We start from the raw sequence: 16,104 nt of genomic DNA on the forward strand, positions 1-16,104 counted from the left end.
GTTGTAAGTGCCTTGTGGGTATGGACCATGGGTGGCTTTCCTGCTTGGGAGCCCGTGGTAGGGTGTAGGGCCCTTGTCAGTGTTGAAGCAGGTCACTTAGACACTGAGGACTGTTGCTCTGTTTTTCTTTGAGGAGAGAAGAACGAGAAAGGATATGGGCTGGAGAGATGATTGACCACCCGTTAAGAGCACTTACTGCTCTTGCAGAGGACCCACATTTGGTTCCTAGCACCTGCCTCGGGCAAGTCAGTCACCTGTAACCTGTACTCCAGGGGGTCCCATGCCCTCCACAGGCCTTTTCAGGGATTGCACTCGTGCGCGCGCACACATACCCATAATTTAAAGAGAAGGGGTGTGTGTATTGGACATCATTCCCTCTCTCCTAGCAGGAACCAGAAACCCCTCAAGTTGAAGAGTTAGCAGTGCCACAGAGTAAAGCCACTGAGGCCTGAGGTGCTTAGATGGTGAAGAGGAAACGAGGTGAGGTGTGGTGGAACCGAGCATGGTCCCCTGGCCGTGTCTGGGAGGCTGTCTAGTCGTCACAGTCTGGAGGCCAGGCATGGGGACTGCATTTGGCTTGTGAGAACCGAGGCCAGGGACACATCTAAACTGTTGTCCTGCTGAGGTGGGAAAGTCTTGGAACAGAGCATGGAAGGGGGATCAGGAGGATGAGGGACATGACGTCACCGAGGGGGTGGGTCTGCCATACCGTCTTTGCCTTTCCCTCCACTCTTCACCCCTACTTCCTACCGCCCCCCTTCAGAGTCCAGACAGCCTGGGACTTGCAGCTGTGTGCTAGGCCATACAATGACTTGTAGTATTTTTATCTTTACTAAAATAAGATGCTTGAAAAAGTTCTTGACTAAATTTTCTTCACCTCTGTGCTTGCTCAACTGGAAAAGTGTTATCCCAAGATCAGGAAATGAGCCTGGTAGTTTGTTTATGCACTGTTTTATAATTGTTTATTCGTTTATGTATGTGTATGTGTGTCGGTGGGTGAGTGCATGTGTGCCATGGCGCACGTTTGGAGGTCAGAGGACAACTTTCGGGAGTCACTTTTCTCCTTCTAGCATGTGGGTCCCAGGGTTGTGACGATTGGCAGCAAGCGCCTCCGCCTGCCAGCTCGTACTGTCAGCCCAGAAAATGAGTTTCTAAGAGGGAGTTTAGTATTCCACACACAGCTACGAGAGGAACACCAGGAGAGGAGCCTCCGTGCGGGCTGCTGGTGTGAGGCTCCCGTCCTGCTCCATGTTAGTCAAAGCTCTGTAGGTTAAAGTGAATTGAATTTTGTCATGGCCATCCTGACAAAAGCTGTGATTTGTCCTTGTTCTAAGACGGGGACATACCAAGGAGAACAGTATCAACAGAAGTAAGTTAGGAAGGGAAGGAGTCGGAGGAATTAAAACGAAATACTAAACAAATCTAAACAAATCCTTACACTTTGTGCAGCAAACAGAGTGGGTGGTGTTCAGGAAGCCAGGTGTGTGTGTGTGTGTGTGTGTGTGTGTGTGTGTGTGTGTGTGTGTGTGTGTGTGGCCTCAGCGAGTTCCCTCGGCCCCTGGCCCTTTGGGTCTTGGTCTTATAGCCTCTAAAGTGGGGCGAAGGGAATTGGTGCCTGTGGCTGCTTCGGGGTTCCTTGACTTCTTTCGGATTCCCACTGTAAGGGCGCCGTATAGCTTGGATACCAGGGGAGGTGTGGCTGCAGAGAGAGCTGGTGTTGGCCGTTCCTCTCGCCCGAGTGTGCTCCTTATAGATAAGGAGACAGTGCCTGTGCCATCGCCGGTCCCCTCACGGCGTGGCTCACGCTTCCTTCCCTCCATACTTACTCTGCAAGCTCGGTGGTGGTGGTGGTGGGAACTCTTTTTCGTACTTGTTCCTTTCTTCTGGGCTTTTGGGTTGGTGGAGAGCCCTTCAAGAATTTGTTCAAGTGTGGACCAGTGGGCGCTAGAGCTCTCCAATAATTGAGCAGGTCCTGGGGGAATGGGTTCTCAAGCCTCCCTGAGAGCATTGCGTTGCGTCTGTCTTTCTGACTGGTAAGTTTTACAGGGGGTTACTGGACAGGACTGGACTTGATCTGGGGCAGAACGGCCTCAGTTACGGGACAGGGGGCCCTTTTGGTCTATGCTTGCCTGTATCTGAAGCTTAGTTTTGCTAATATAGTGGAAAACGGCCTCTGTTAGCTCTCAGGTAGCTTCTCTTACTGACAGGACAGAAGCTACCACCCTGGCTTGAAGTGGCCACGTGTGCAGTGGTCATCCAAGACTGGAAGGTTGACAGTAGGCTGCCATTCATTCTGTGGGACTCGCTCAGCACCAGGTTCAGGGGCTCTCCAAAGTTCATCTCCACAAACTGGTTTTCCCAACTCACCTTTGCCGTTGAAGAGGTTCAGGTAATAGAGAACAGTCCCCCCCTTTTTTGGGTAATAATTGTCTATGTTGAGAATATTGGTGTTGATGAACTGTTGGTGGAAAGAGAACTGAATGGGATACCATTTCATAAAATTGAATTTTTGATCATTTAGGAGAATCGCTTAAAAAAATAATTTATTTGCACCCATGTTCTGTTTGTCTGGGCAAGTCCTGGTTTCTAAACTGGGCACAGGTTGCACTGTGCTTCTCTGAAGTTCCTGTTGAGTGGTGCCCAGTCGTGCCGATGCCCTTCAGTTCCTGTCCCCTTGATAGATGTAAAAAATCAATCGTAGCACCCGTTGGTCCTGATGCTGACTTCTGAGGCTCTGCAGAATGAACCTTTTACCTACTTTCAGCTTTTATTGGTGGGTTTGAACGTGAAAACAAGAATCTGGTGAAAGAAGTGGTTGACTCCCGCACTACCAGCTCCCAGCTCACACAGATGTTCAGTTCTGCTTGCTCCTGACGAGGTCTGCAAAAACATCCTCTGCACAGAGGCGGGCGTTTCTTTGAGTTTTTGACGAGGTTTCATGGGAGAGACACTGATTCGTAGCATCTTTTAACTGAAAAGTGAAGGCTTTTTTTTTTTCTGTGACTCATGAATGTATCTCATCTTTTGCATTTTTAGTAATAACATGTCCCCCAATGGGTTTATATCTGGTATTGTTAGATGTCTGTTCTCTAGAGCTGGGCAGGAAGGCGGATCTTCACTCGCTGGCGTTCCTGTGGTGACGCTGCTCTCTTTTAGTTTCTGCTCTTGTCAGTTTCTCTCAGCACCCTCTCAACCTTTGCTGCCTCCAGACCGCTCTCTACCACCCCCTGAAGAACCAACTCTCAGAGGCTCCCTGCTCCCTCCCCATCAGTCACTCCCACTGCGCATTGGTCACCTCCCCCTGTCTTAGGTTTGAGACTACCCCTCCAGGATTCAGTCTCCTGGTCACCATAACACTGGGTTTCATACTCTGAGAATTAAGTGGAATTCCCTATGTTTAACTGTTTACTCTATTTGCTCGAGCAGTGTTCTTTACCCATGACTTTCTCCTCAGGATACAGCCTCCTGGAGTCTGAACACTTCTGACATGCTGCTGGCCCAGACCTTTAACACCTATGTCTTAACGGATGCCACCTTCAGTCTGTCACAGCCCAGCAGCCTGCAGTAATCCTGTTAAACTGCCAGTCAGATGCGACTCCATGGAGCCCAGACCTTCAGCACTTCCCACTCAGGCTGGTCCCTGCTCTCCGGGAACATGGCAGGCAGTTCTGGACAGCAAGCCGGCCTTCACGCTTGTTCCTGTTTGCCGAGCTTCCTGGGTCTCCTCTTGGGGCGTGTGCCCCGTGAGGTTTCCTTGACACCAGAATACAGGTCCATAGGTTTCCGAACACTGTCCTGGTCTCGGTACTTACCATAATTCTTGGCACATCCTCGGTGTTTGTTGAGTGAATTAAATAACTGTGGTAGTTACCTTCTTTTTTTTAAGTATTAAAAAATAATGTTAAAACTTAATTAAGCAGAAAGGAAATAAGCAAGTTTCATTTTACATATATAAGCAGTACCCAAAGACCATCACTTGGCAAATGACTCCATTAACGGAATATGTTCAAGTGCTACTGTTTCCAGACCAATCTTATTATATATTCACATTTAATCCTTGTAACAACCCAGTCAGGTTGGTGGTGGCATCAGCATGCTGTGGCCAAGTAACTGGGGATCAGAAGACATAGCAACTCCACAGTGGGAGCAGCAGCTGAGGCCCTTTTGAGTTAAGGACTCTTATTTTTTATTTAAAAACTATCATAAAACGGTTAAAAAAAAAAAAGAATTCATTTGAAAGCCTGAAAAACAGGCCCTGGCTAAATTTGGTTTTAGTCTGCCTTTTGTTTCCATTTTGAAATCATAAAGTAAACGGTTAATGTTAAAATTCCTGACAGTGTCAAAGCAACAAGTTTTATTTCTCTCACCTGTGGAGGAAGTGGCCTCCGCCCAGCTTGACTGAATTAGGAGGGAAGTGATTTTTTCAAGTGATAAAAAGAAATAAAATTCCATGCTCTTCCCACAGGAGGGGTTCAACAATCGGGAGAGAGGCGTGAGACCATATGTTGGTTTGCAAAAGGATATAACTCGTAAAGATGTTTCCTTTGATCCCGTGATGGACATGGATGTGTTTCCCTTCTAGAGGGTCCTGATTAAATTAAGCAATTAAGAAGGGAGCTGAAGGATCTAAATATAGGGAGAGAGTTCATGCTGTCCTGCTCTGGGTACACCAGCACGCCCACAGATGTGGCTGCTCTCACAAACAGCACCTGCGAGTTCAGAGAAACAGACAAGGCCTTCCGAAGGATGCTAGGCAGCGGGGGTTGGAGGGGAAGGCATGGCTTTTCCTCCTGGGCTCAAATCCCACTGCATCTGGGGGTTTGCTGTTTGGATTACTTGTTTTTAAAAACCTGATTCATAAACTTTTTTTTCCCTTTCTTGTGCTTTTTAGTTTTGTTTTTTGAGACGGGGTCTTGCTATGTAAAATTGCTGTTCAAGATAACAATTCAAAGAGAATGGTGGGTTTTTGTTGTTGTTGTTGAGATGACTAAGGCTCTCCTATATTTCAGGGGTGAGGACCCTGGTGGGCTTTTTCAGGAGGTTGTGGGGACCTGGATCTGCCCAGCATCCCTTCATGCAGGTTAAAGAACCCAGTAGAGTTTCGGGGGAAATGTTAAGGAGATAAAGAAATTCCAAGTCTGGTGGTTGAAGTTGGGGACTGTAAGGAAACTTTGAATTGGGATAATTTCCTCAACCAAAGGAGTAATTATCTAAGGGAAAAAAAAGTCCTGAAACTTGCAGTTCCTCAGGGAGTCTATTGACATGACCCAGCGTCCCGTCGGGGAGAGGATTTGTGTGTGCGGAGGAGGAGGAGGAGGAGGAGGAGGAGGAGGAGGAGGAGGAGGAGGAGGAGGAGCTGTTTTCTAACACAGGCGAGCCGCACACACCTGAGCACCTAAGTGTAGAGACCCTGTTGCTGTGACCAGTTCTTTGGTTCTTTTTCATCAAGGGGACGCTACTTTTGACGGCATTTGCAGTGTCATGGTCCTCGTGGGCTTGTAAGTGTTGATCTGGGATTCACACCCCGATGACGTCCAGGTCTCCCACCTAATCAACACTCCTCAGAGACCATATGGCAGCGCCCAAGCCTGTCACACCGAGACTGGAAAGGGCGTCAGGGCGTCGATGCTCGCCCCTCAAAGGCTCCGGGTCCAGCCAGCTCCCTCTCCAGCCTGGGCTCCCTTATCTTTTGTCGCCTGCTACCCCTCCCCCACTCGGGAAAATCCAAACTCTGGAATGGTGCATTTAAAAAAATTTCTTAATGAAACATGGCAAACTAGATACTCTACCTCATCAGTCCATGAGTGACCAGGCCAGCGGAGAGTCCTGTGATCTCTGAGCATCTTCCTATTGTTTTCTTACATAGGAATTTTATAAAAATATTTTTTCCTGGGACTTGACTACAAGTTCATTTTAGCCTAACGTTTTAGCAATGAAATAAAGTCTTTTTAATATGGATCAGGGGCCAGTAGGTAGAAGTGCTGGCCGCCAAGCCCGCGGCCAGAGTCCCAGCCATGGTGGAAGGAGGGAACTGACTTCTGAAAGTTGTCCTCTGACCTCTTCATGAACAAGATGGCCTGTGTGTGTGTGTGTGTGTGTGTGTGTGTGTGTGTAACTTTAAAAAATAGAAGACTATTGAGAGGTTGTATAACCTCCGATCTCCTCTGTTCTAGGATTTTTCTTTCTTATTTTGGTTGGCAGAAAGTCGTTCTTACCGGGTTTGCCCCTCACTCTGATGGCAAATGAGAGCTGATTGCTGGTTAAAGTCGGAGCAGTGAGCAGGTAGTTCACCTGTTTCTGCCCGCAGAACGGACCCTCCGATCACGTGGACCAGGTCCTAGCATTTCGGTTAGAAGGTGTTTTCTGAGAATAGTGAGGCCCACCTTCATTTTCAAGTTCATGTAATGACATTGAGTTGTATAGCAATTTTAACTTGTCTTTTCTCCCCGCTGCCTTACATTTTCCTTTAGGAGAGTACTAACTTTCCCACCTGACGGCTTCCTTCTGCTTGTTGGGGGAGGGGGACAAATGTGCCAGACTTAATACACTCCACCCCTTTTTTGAGATAATATGTAGCCGTCGTTCAAACTCAGTATGTAGATTAGGCTGGCTTCGAACTCAGAGACTCACACACTTCAGCCTACCAGAGGGCTGAGGTGAAAGGGGTACATCACTCTGCCTAGCCATTCTCCTCACCCTTTTAATCTGTCTTGGGCCCCAACCTATAGGAAGGGCTGCCCACAATCAGGGCAGGGCTCAGTTTATCTTCTCTGGAAAACTCCCTGACAGATGGGCCCAGAGGTGTGGGTAACTAATTTAGGTACTTCTTAACCCAATCAAGTTGACAGTCAAGATTAATTTACCAAAGCCGGTGTCTGTCAGGCTATGCGGGCCATTCCATGAGAATTGAGAATTCTGCTGTCTGGCTTTTAAAATAAAAAATACTTGACTTTATTGAAAGTTTTGAGCTCTTGGCCTTCTGAAGTTCTGGTGACTCCAGTAGCCTAATTTCATGTAGACTTACTGATTATAACGATGTTTTGGTACCCATTTTCTGCTTCTCCATCTTACTCTTACCAAAAACCACCTCGTTATACAGGATTTTTTGTTTTCTAATATATTACTGTCAGTAAGCTTGTGAAAGAGAAATTGTCCTTGGACTCTGCAGCATCTGGTTTTTTGTTAGCGCGTTGTTTCCATGAAGTGTGAGGAATTAAATATTTTTAAATCCTTCTTAGAGTAATGGAAGTTAGATTAGAGGCCCTGGCATGCTCCTCTTTGTCTCCTTCTGGATGTTCCAGTTTACATATTTGGGAGGAGGTGAGAATTCTCCTCCTCGGCTGGTGAATTGGACGCTGGGGTAGGCAGGCTAGCAGTGCCTTTCTCTGATGCCGATTCAGAACTCCACTGTTGACTCCAGACCAGTGGTTCTCAGCCTGTGGGTCATGACCCCTGGGCGAATGACCCTTTCACAGGAGACCACCAGAAAACACATATTTACATGACAATTCATAACAGTAGCAAAATTACAGCTGTGAAGTAGCAGTGAAATAGCTTTGTGGTTGGGGTCACCACGACGTGAGGAACGGTATTAAAGGTCACAGCATTAGGAAGGCTGCGAGCCACCGGTCTGTACGGTGGATCTCCCAGGCACGTATGCTGCTGTGATGTCCAGGTCTATGGCAAGATAGTTTTCTATATTAAAAATAACAAACGGCGCAGGCCTACAAGCCTCTCCGCAGATTTTGCTTATTCCCTGTGTCCACAGGATCTGTCCATCTGTGTAAAACAGTGGCCATGATGTAGTCTGGAAACAGGCCCCAGTTGATTTATTGAGTTATTAGAAAAAACTTTCTTTAAAAGTATGGATCAAGCCAGGCAGTGGTGGCACATGCTTTTAATCACAGCAGAGCCAGGAGGATCTCTGTGAGTTCGAGGCCAGCCTGGTCTACAGAGTAAGTTCCAGGACAGGCACCAAAACTACACAGAGAAGCCCTGCCTCAGAAAAAAAAAAAAAAAAGGTATGGATCAAACAAAATCTTTGTGAAGTTTTTTTCATGAATAACATGCTCAGCTGTTCACGCAGTTTCAAAGTAAAGTTAATTAATACCCTGTCTTTTTGGTCAGCCCAGTCCTCTTGACCGCTAGGCCCTGCTAGGTGCCATTAGTTAAGGAATGGTCAGAGATGGGCGGCCTGCCTCCTGAATAGCTGAGCACTTACCTGTCAGGAGCTCTTTAACGGAGTGTGAGCCTTCGGTTTCCTTCTCTCAGCCATTTTCTGAGACATTCTCACTAGGAATATAATTGTCCCTCAGTACACGTGGAGTCATGCTTTCCATCTAGTCCACTGGTTTCCAGGGTGAGAACTGCCCAAGCCAAGGCTGAGTGTCTCATTTCTCTTCCTCTTATTAAAGGTCCATCAGGCCTTCCTACCTGAGGAGATGGGCTCCGGGGCTCTGAGGACACCGCGGACCTCCGTAAGCTGCGCGTCTTCCGCTGCTGCTCACGTCTAACTCAGTCAGGCTGCTTAGTCAAGAGTTCTGCCCTGTGGCTTAAGGAGAGTGTAAATGACACACGCCGGTGCATTTTAAGGATGAATGTGTGTATATGTGCATGGTGTGCGTGTGTGTGTGTGTGTGTGTGTGTGTGTGTGTAGGTCAGAGGACGGATTGCCAGGATTGTGGGCTATCTTGCCTGCCCAAGATCCATTTTCTTCAAACATCAGCTGTTGGTTGAGTCCACAGATACAGAACCCAGAGATGTGGAGGATCACCCGTATTTTCAGATACAAGCCAGTATGACTGTTAAAACCTTCTGAAGGAATTCGGGGCATTGGACGCAGAGACTAGTTTGCCGATATGTACACAATTGGGTCATGATGTGTTTCTTTACTAGGTGAGGTGGAGATAAAGGAACTGTTCATCGTACAATTGGCTGGTTCTGTTTCCTCTAATACAAAGCAAATTATGTAGCAATTAAGAGTAGTTTAAATTTCACCCCTTTAATGATAAAGAATACCCCATAAATTTCAAATTTAGCCATTTAAAGTTGAATATTCTAATGTCTGAATTGGAAGTCCTGTGACTGAGAGTTTATAAGAGAAGTTATGAATTGAGAACCATTTTTAAATTAGCTTTTTATTATTTCTGGAGCTGGGTCACACTGTCAGTCCAGTTATGTGTGGGGGGATGCATGTGAGTACAGGTACCCACAGAGGCTTGAGGCTAGAGACATTGGATCCCCTGGAATTGGAGTTGTCAGTTGTGAACCACTGAATGTGGGTGTTGGGAACCGAACTGGGTTCTGCAAAAAGAGTGCCAGCTCTTAACTACTGAGCTGTGTCCTACCCCTCACATCATCTGACTTCTAAGGACATAATGAGGGCATCTTCAGCTCCTGGTGTGTGTGTGTGTGTGTGTGTGTGTGTGTGTGTGTGTGTGTGTGTGTGTGTGTGGTGTGTGTGTGTGTGTGTGTGTGTGTGTGTGTGTGTGTGTGTGTGGTGTGTGTGGTGTGTGTGTGGTGTCTAGCTTTGTTTAATTGGCAAATATTTGCATGGTGAAGTTTCAAGCCCTTTTTGTGTATAATTTTTTCAGCAGAGACTGCTTGGAAAGCTTGGGGACAGGGACATTTCTAGTCTGTAACCCGACTGCTGCTGCTGTCACTGTTGGGCACGTTCACACAGTGTGCGCTGTGGCCCATTCTTGCTCGCCAGTATCTTGTTTCTCAGCAGGGGTTTGTGAGCATAGCTCAGAGCTGATACAGTCCACACAGTGGATGTGTGTATAGTTATTTTCCTATTATAAATAATTCTGATGAAAATCTTTTTTCCTTTCCAGCTTAGGAGTATTCTGTGCAAGTAAATGTAAACTTCTGAGGAGGTGGCTGAGCGGCTGACTGGGGTGTTCCTCACTGGATGATTTTTTTTTTTTTTTTGGTCAGTGTGAAATGTTTGTATTTGCACAGAAGGGAAAGGAATCTCTGTATGCTGACTCATGTTTTTATGTTGCATTTAAAATTGATAAGGCCACTTAGCTTCTGACATAAACTAAGGCAGGAAGTACAAAAAGGGACAGAAAAAAGTCTGGTTGTGTTGCTGAGTCTGTGGAACTCATCTTTGAGTTCCTCACGTGAGGTGGGTTCCCTTTTGACGTGCACCTGGGAAGGCCTTGACTCTCGGAGGCAAATGTCAGTTGTCAGTCTGGTTTTTTATGGGTGTTATGCTTCTGTCCCAATGCTTGCGATCTTTTTGGCTTGTGAATTCTTGTGAGTGTCATCAGGACCTGACTGCCCGTGCCCACTGTGTGGCTCGCAGCGCGGTGTGTGCGGAGGCCCTGCGATCTCGAAGGGCGTTGCTTCCCTCCAGCCTCGGGCCCTGCACAGGCCGAGAAGAGGCGGGCGGTGCTGTCCCGCCCAGTCTCCCTGCTGCTGTGGCGGTTGTCACCTGCCCATGGGTTGACCCCTAGGACTCCTGTCCCACGTCTGAGTACAGGGACCCTGCTTCAGCAGCCTGTGCAGTACAGTTAGGAAAGGGGTCCCCACCTTGGTTCTGCCTCTCACAGACACGGAGTGGAACAAAACATTTAACCTTTCACAGCTTTGCTTTCTCGTGTGTAAAGTAAGAAAATGGAAGCCTCTTTCAGAGTTTGTTGGTAGGATGAAACTGGGTGACAGGAAGTGCTCAGAACGCCTGTTTTTGCCGAGTTCCACAGACCCTTCAGGGGCCGTCGGAGGCACTCTGGAAAAGCTTCCTGAAATCCCTGGAGTTGACCCTTCACTTCTTTTTGTCTTTTCGACTCTGCATTGGTATTTGGCTCTATTCAAGCGTGTGTACCAGACAGTACTGTAGCCGGTGATACCCCAAGACCAAGCCTGACTGTTGGGGGGCTTCCTCCAGGGCAGCATCTTCCCACAGCACCCTGAGAAGGGAGAAGGGAGGGAGAGTTTGGAACCTTTGTTCCTGTGACCAACCCCTCCCAGGGGCCACACCTAATACTTTAAGGAGTTGGGGTTTCAGCGTGAGACTTTGGGGACCCACAGGCACGTACCAGCCTGTACCCTTGCTTCTGTGTGTTGGACAACAGTCACCACACTGTGTTACCCTTGGGACTTGGTCAGCGTTCCTTCCGGATGAGGCCTGGAGCCTCAGAAGAGGACAGCCAGTCCTGGGGGGCTGACACTGGGTTAGCCAAACGTGGATGTTTGCGCCCTGGTTCTTCCCTTCAGGCTGCTGGTCACCCCCACCCCAGTGCTGGTTCCAGGCCCTGGGGATAGCTGTTTCGAGGGGAATAAAGATCCAGAATCCTGGCTCTTAGGCATTGCCTTCCACCCCAACACACTCACTTCCTGTGGTAAAAACCCTCATCAGAAAATAACCCTCAACTGATTTTGAGATAAATAAGCCCTCCCATTTGAAAGTCAGTGGTTAAAATATTAAAAAAGCTATTTTGGGGGTAAAAGAAAAGGGCCGGGGCCTCTCTGATTTGCTTCTGGGGGTCTGGAAGGAAGCAGTTTTTCCGGTTCTGGGGGGAAATGAAGAGTGAATTATCATATCAATAGGTGCGTGCTAACCAAGTGTGACTTCTGCTAACGGCTTGACTTGGTTTCCTCTTTTCTATCCTCTTTAGCAAAAACTTCAAAATAACTAGTAAATTAGGGTGAAGCTCTTTCTGAAGGACAAATAGCTCTCTGCTGAGTGAAGTGAGCCTTTACCCTTGGAGGAACTTAGGGAGTGCGCAATCTTTTCATCTTAGTGTAAGTCCTTCTGGAGCCCAGTCATCAAACATTTACTGAGAATCTGTCTGTACCAGGTACCGTGCTGTGCTCCAAAGATACGAACGTTCTGTGATGGAGTGGCCGGGTCATTTCCTCTAGTCAGGAAGACGGAAATGCAGATTATCCCAGTTTGCTACAGTGACCATTCATAATCATTTTTATTTTAAGATTGAGGATCAGGAAGATTGTCCCCAATTTATTCCTATTGGTCATTTGTGCTTTTTCTAGTTTACTGATCAGTCTTGCTGAGAGATTATACAATTTTATTAGTGTTTTGATTATATATGTTTTCTCTAGTATACTTTAAAAAATAATTTCTCAATTCCTTGTATTTCTTTGGGCTTAAATCATTGTCCACCTACCCAGACTCTTTTTTTCACCCAGTAAGTGCATTTTAGCTATAAATTTCCTATATATGATTATGGCTTGTCACATCTTACTTTTTATTTATTTATTTTTGGTTTTTCAAGGCAGAGTTTCTCTGTGTAACCCTTGCTATCCTCTATAGACCAGGCTGGCCTCGAACTCAAAGATTTGCCTGCTTCTGCCTGGGATTAAAGGTGTGTGACACCACTGCCCAGCTACATCTTACTATTTTTGATGTCATATTTTTATAATCATGCAGTTAAAAAATACTTGGTCTCCTCTGTAATTTCTCCATGATCATGGCTGAAATGTGGTTATTTCTAATCACAAGTTATTGTTGATGTCGTAGCTATACTAAGCAAAGAGATCTTAACTCTTGTCGTTGCGTGTGGTTGTGTGCACACGCTGCAGCCGTCAAGACTTGGAGCTCGCCAGCTGGTCTAGGCTGGCCTAGGCTGGCCAGGCAGCAGGTTCAGAGACCCACCCGTCCCCTTCTGGGGCTGGGGTTAAAAGCAAGGCTTTTAGTGTGGGCTCTGAGCACAGGCCTCTGGCTTCTGCGAGGCAGGCACTTTAGGCATTCAGCTGGTTCCTTTGCCCCAAGTATCTCATATTCCCAGGGACTGCACTCCCTTCCAGGCTGGTTTTCATAGGAGTGGGGTCACACTTTCACACGTTGAATCTTAACAATTAACATGTCCGTCCCCCGCCAGGGCTGTGGCTTGGAATTCTTGTTTTGCTTCTCGGCAGTTTTCTGCTCCATGTCTGTTGAGTCTTGTCACTTGCATATACATTTGAGGTGGCGATATGCAAATTGCCTGAGTGGCTAGCTGTGCCTGAAACACTCACATGACCTTTGTCCAGGGCATGGTGCTGCTCTAGCAGCCTGTCCTCTTCCTCTTGTAAAGCCGCCAATGCTGTTGCCTTGAGGCCCCACCCTTATAATCTAATTTAGCCCTGGTGAGTTCCTTAGTGGCTCCAAGCCCGAGTACAGAGGGTCTCCATGGGCACTTCGGCTTTAACGTACGAGTTTTAGGAGAACACAGTTCAATTGACATCATAGAGTACAAAGGCTCAGGAGCTTAGCAGCAAAGGCTTGATCTGTCAAAGCCCCGGGATTGTGAAGCTAACAGTGTGAGCCGGGGACCACCTGTGCAGAGAAAGACTTAAGTGATCCGTCCCTGGCACCTAATAATTAGTTCATTGTGACGTGTCTAGAGGTGACTTTAAAGCCAGCTTCCTCTCCTTTCTTTTGCAGGTGCTAACTTTGGGTCCCCTTTTGGAACAGGAGGAACAGTGTTCTCTACTTTTCAGAACCGACCGAGGAACTCAAGAGAATCTATGTAAATAAGCTGAGATCTCTTCTGGCCTCGTCCCCCTCTGGAGACCTCACCACCGCACTGTGTCTGAGGAGCGTGAAGAACTACAACAGTCGCTATGAACGTGACCAGTTTGTTTTCCTTCACAAGTCCAGCTGTGAAGAGACTGCTAGGGTGGAAACAAGGTGACGAAGAAGAAAAATGGGCAGAGAAAGCTGTGGACGCTTTGGTGAAAAAGCTGAAGAAAAAGAAAGGGGCCATGGAGGAGCTGGAGAAGGCCCTGAGCTGCCCGGGGCAGCCGAGTAACTGTGTCACCATCCCCCGCTCCCTGGACGGCCGGCTGCAGGTGTCCCACCGGAAGGGGCTGCCTCATGTCATTTATTGCCGCGTGTGGCGCTGGCCGGACCTGCAGAGCCACCACGAACTGAAGCCTCTGGAATGTTGTGAGTTTCCTTTCGGCTCCAAGCAGAAGGAGGTCTGCATCAACCCCTACCACTATAAGCGAGTGGAGAGCCCTGGTGAGTGGAGGTGTACTTTGTGTGCCCGTGAGTCCTGTGAGACCACAACAAAAGCACCTTTCTGTCGTGGGCTTAGTTCCAAATATTTGGGGGAATTTTGTGTGTGTTTGTACACGCGTGTGTAAAGAGAAAGAGCACAGGAACACTTGTGTGTTGGGCAGCCTTCGTTCACTGTCACGAGTACCTGTAGCAGTCACTTGATGAGGAGAAAGGTTTCCTTTGGTTATGATTTTGAAAGTGTCAGTCCTCGGTCCCACTGGCTCTGGGGCTCTCTGTCCCATGGCACCTCAGCATCCTGGGGTGCAGTGGTGGCGGAGCTGGGGCCCCACTGTCCCCTCCAGTCGCTGGGAGACTGCCCACTAGGCACCTGAACGTTTGGGGGTGCATTCTGGTCCAAATTTCAACAGCCCTGGAGTGTTTCGTACCTGTTAACAGCCTCCCTCTCTGAGTGACCTCGTCTCTTAGAATCGGCTTCTGAAGATTGCGTTTGTGTCTGGCTTCGTACGGCCCACGCTGGTTCTGTACAGCTTTCCAGCAAGTTTAGCCGTGCACTGCGTCAGCGGACAGCTGATGCACAGGCTCTTGCGTGTGCGGAAGGAAGGGCCGTGTGGGGCAGCTGTGAATACTGCCACCTCATGCTTCACGGCCACGCTTTTTGTCATCTGTGCTCAAGTGTGCTGTGGTGTGTTCCCGTGGGACTTTGTTCTGCTGTGTGAGGATTTGATGCTGTTACTTTAGATATCTGTCTTTACGTGTGTGGTCTTGGGCTGTGGTAGAGGCTGTGTGGATTCTGCATCCATACATAGAATCAGCTGCCGATGAAGATATTTAGTAGGCCGACTCTTCCTTCCTGATACTTTCTCTTTGGACTCCAGTCTTCCTGGGGCTCAAGGTTCAGCAGCTCTTGGTGGGGTGGATCTGCTTCCTCTTCACCACCCCAGGCCTGTGACTACATTCGAGGGCCACCACATAGAGATGCTGAGGTCCTCAGACAGGTTGGCTTGCGTTGGCCTGATCTCAGCTTTGTGGCCACCATAGCTCTGCCTCAGTAATGGACTCCACTCCCATAGTCTCGAGGTGAATCCATCCATTGTCCTGGAAGGAGTCGAGGGCCTTGAGAGGTGACCGGGCGGGGTGCTGTATGGCCACTTACTCCTCCTGATCAGGAGCCTGGAGCAGTGCAGCCCGCGTGACTGACCATGGCCGATGCCTAGGCTCGGTGACAGCAGCTAGCGGAAGACAGAAGCCCCTCTTAGTCTCCAAGCAGCCGAGTGACTGTCTGCCCAGCATTTCCATCATGTTAGGCATCGTTCAGAGCTGATTTCAAGTGGAGAACAGATACAGGCTCCACACAAGCACCGCGCCATGTTATATAAGGGACGTGAACATCTGCAGCTGAGGGTGTCCTGGGGAGCCTGGTCTTCCGTGGATATAAACCACTCCAGTTTGAATTTACATAGTTTGCCCTTGAGTTTGACTCCACATCTGGACAGGCTGATCAATTGGCAGGTGTTTCTGTATTGAAGCATGAAATGTCCTACTGTGGTTCAGGGTGATTTTGCTGGTGGGTTGGTTCACTTAGCTGGTGGTTTCTGAGGGTCCCCAGATATGGATGGTGTCAGTTTCACATGGCTTCCCCCTCTCCTTGTTCCTGCTCCTGGATGGTCAGGTGATCCTCCTCCCTCAGGAACTTCAGGCCCCAGGGTAGAGGTGTTGTTTCAGTGAAGGCAAACTTCCAGCTTGACATGCAGTAACGTGTTTGTCACCAAAGGCATTTTGTGTATTTGTGGAATATTCAAGTCAAGTAAGAAGTAAAGACTAGGGAATAATTTGCTAATATTAGTGTCCACTGCCTAATTTAAGAAAGAGAGCATATCAACTAAAATCACGTGTTTCCTTCTGCTTGCATTTCTGTTCATAACCACCATTCTGAATTTGACATTTATCGCCATGCATATTTTATACTAATACATTTGTCCATAAGAACACATATCATTTTGTGTATTTTCAAATATTATATAATGACATTAGATTTTCCTGGACCCGATTGTCATGTTCATTCCGTATCATGATGTGATTCTAGAATGTACATTTCTATGATTCCCTTGTCTAGTGCTGTGAAGGGCCCTTTC

At 47.8% G+C, this 16,104-nt stretch overlaps 1 protein-coding gene across 6 annotated transcripts in view; it reads left to right on the forward strand.

Moving 5' to 3' along the window:
* The window catches only part of Smad1 (SMAD family member 1), a 66,572-nt gene that overhangs the window by 14,416 nt on the left and 36,052 nt on the right, over window positions 1-16,104 (forward strand). For 5 of the 6 annotated variants that reach the window (XM_076571947.1, XM_076571948.1, XM_006971730.4 and 2 more), the window contains one exon: window positions 13,394-13,972. In XM_076571947.1, coding sequence (XP_076428062.1) covers window positions 13,573-13,972 — 400 coding nt within the window. In that variant the 5' untranslated portion in view covers window positions 13,394-13,572. Of the gene's footprint in view, window positions 1-8,414; window positions 8,478-13,393; window positions 13,973-16,104 lie in introns of all 6 variants that reach the window. The other variant, XM_076571950.1, reaches the window with a different exon arrangement.

This window comes from Peromyscus maniculatus, chromosome 5 (genome assembly GCF_049852395.1).
Source record: "Peromyscus maniculatus bairdii isolate BWxNUB_F1_BW_parent chromosome 5, HU_Pman_BW_mat_3.1, whole genome shotgun sequence".
Classification (NCBI taxonomy): Eukaryota; Metazoa; Chordata; class Mammalia; order Rodentia; family Cricetidae; genus Peromyscus; species Peromyscus maniculatus.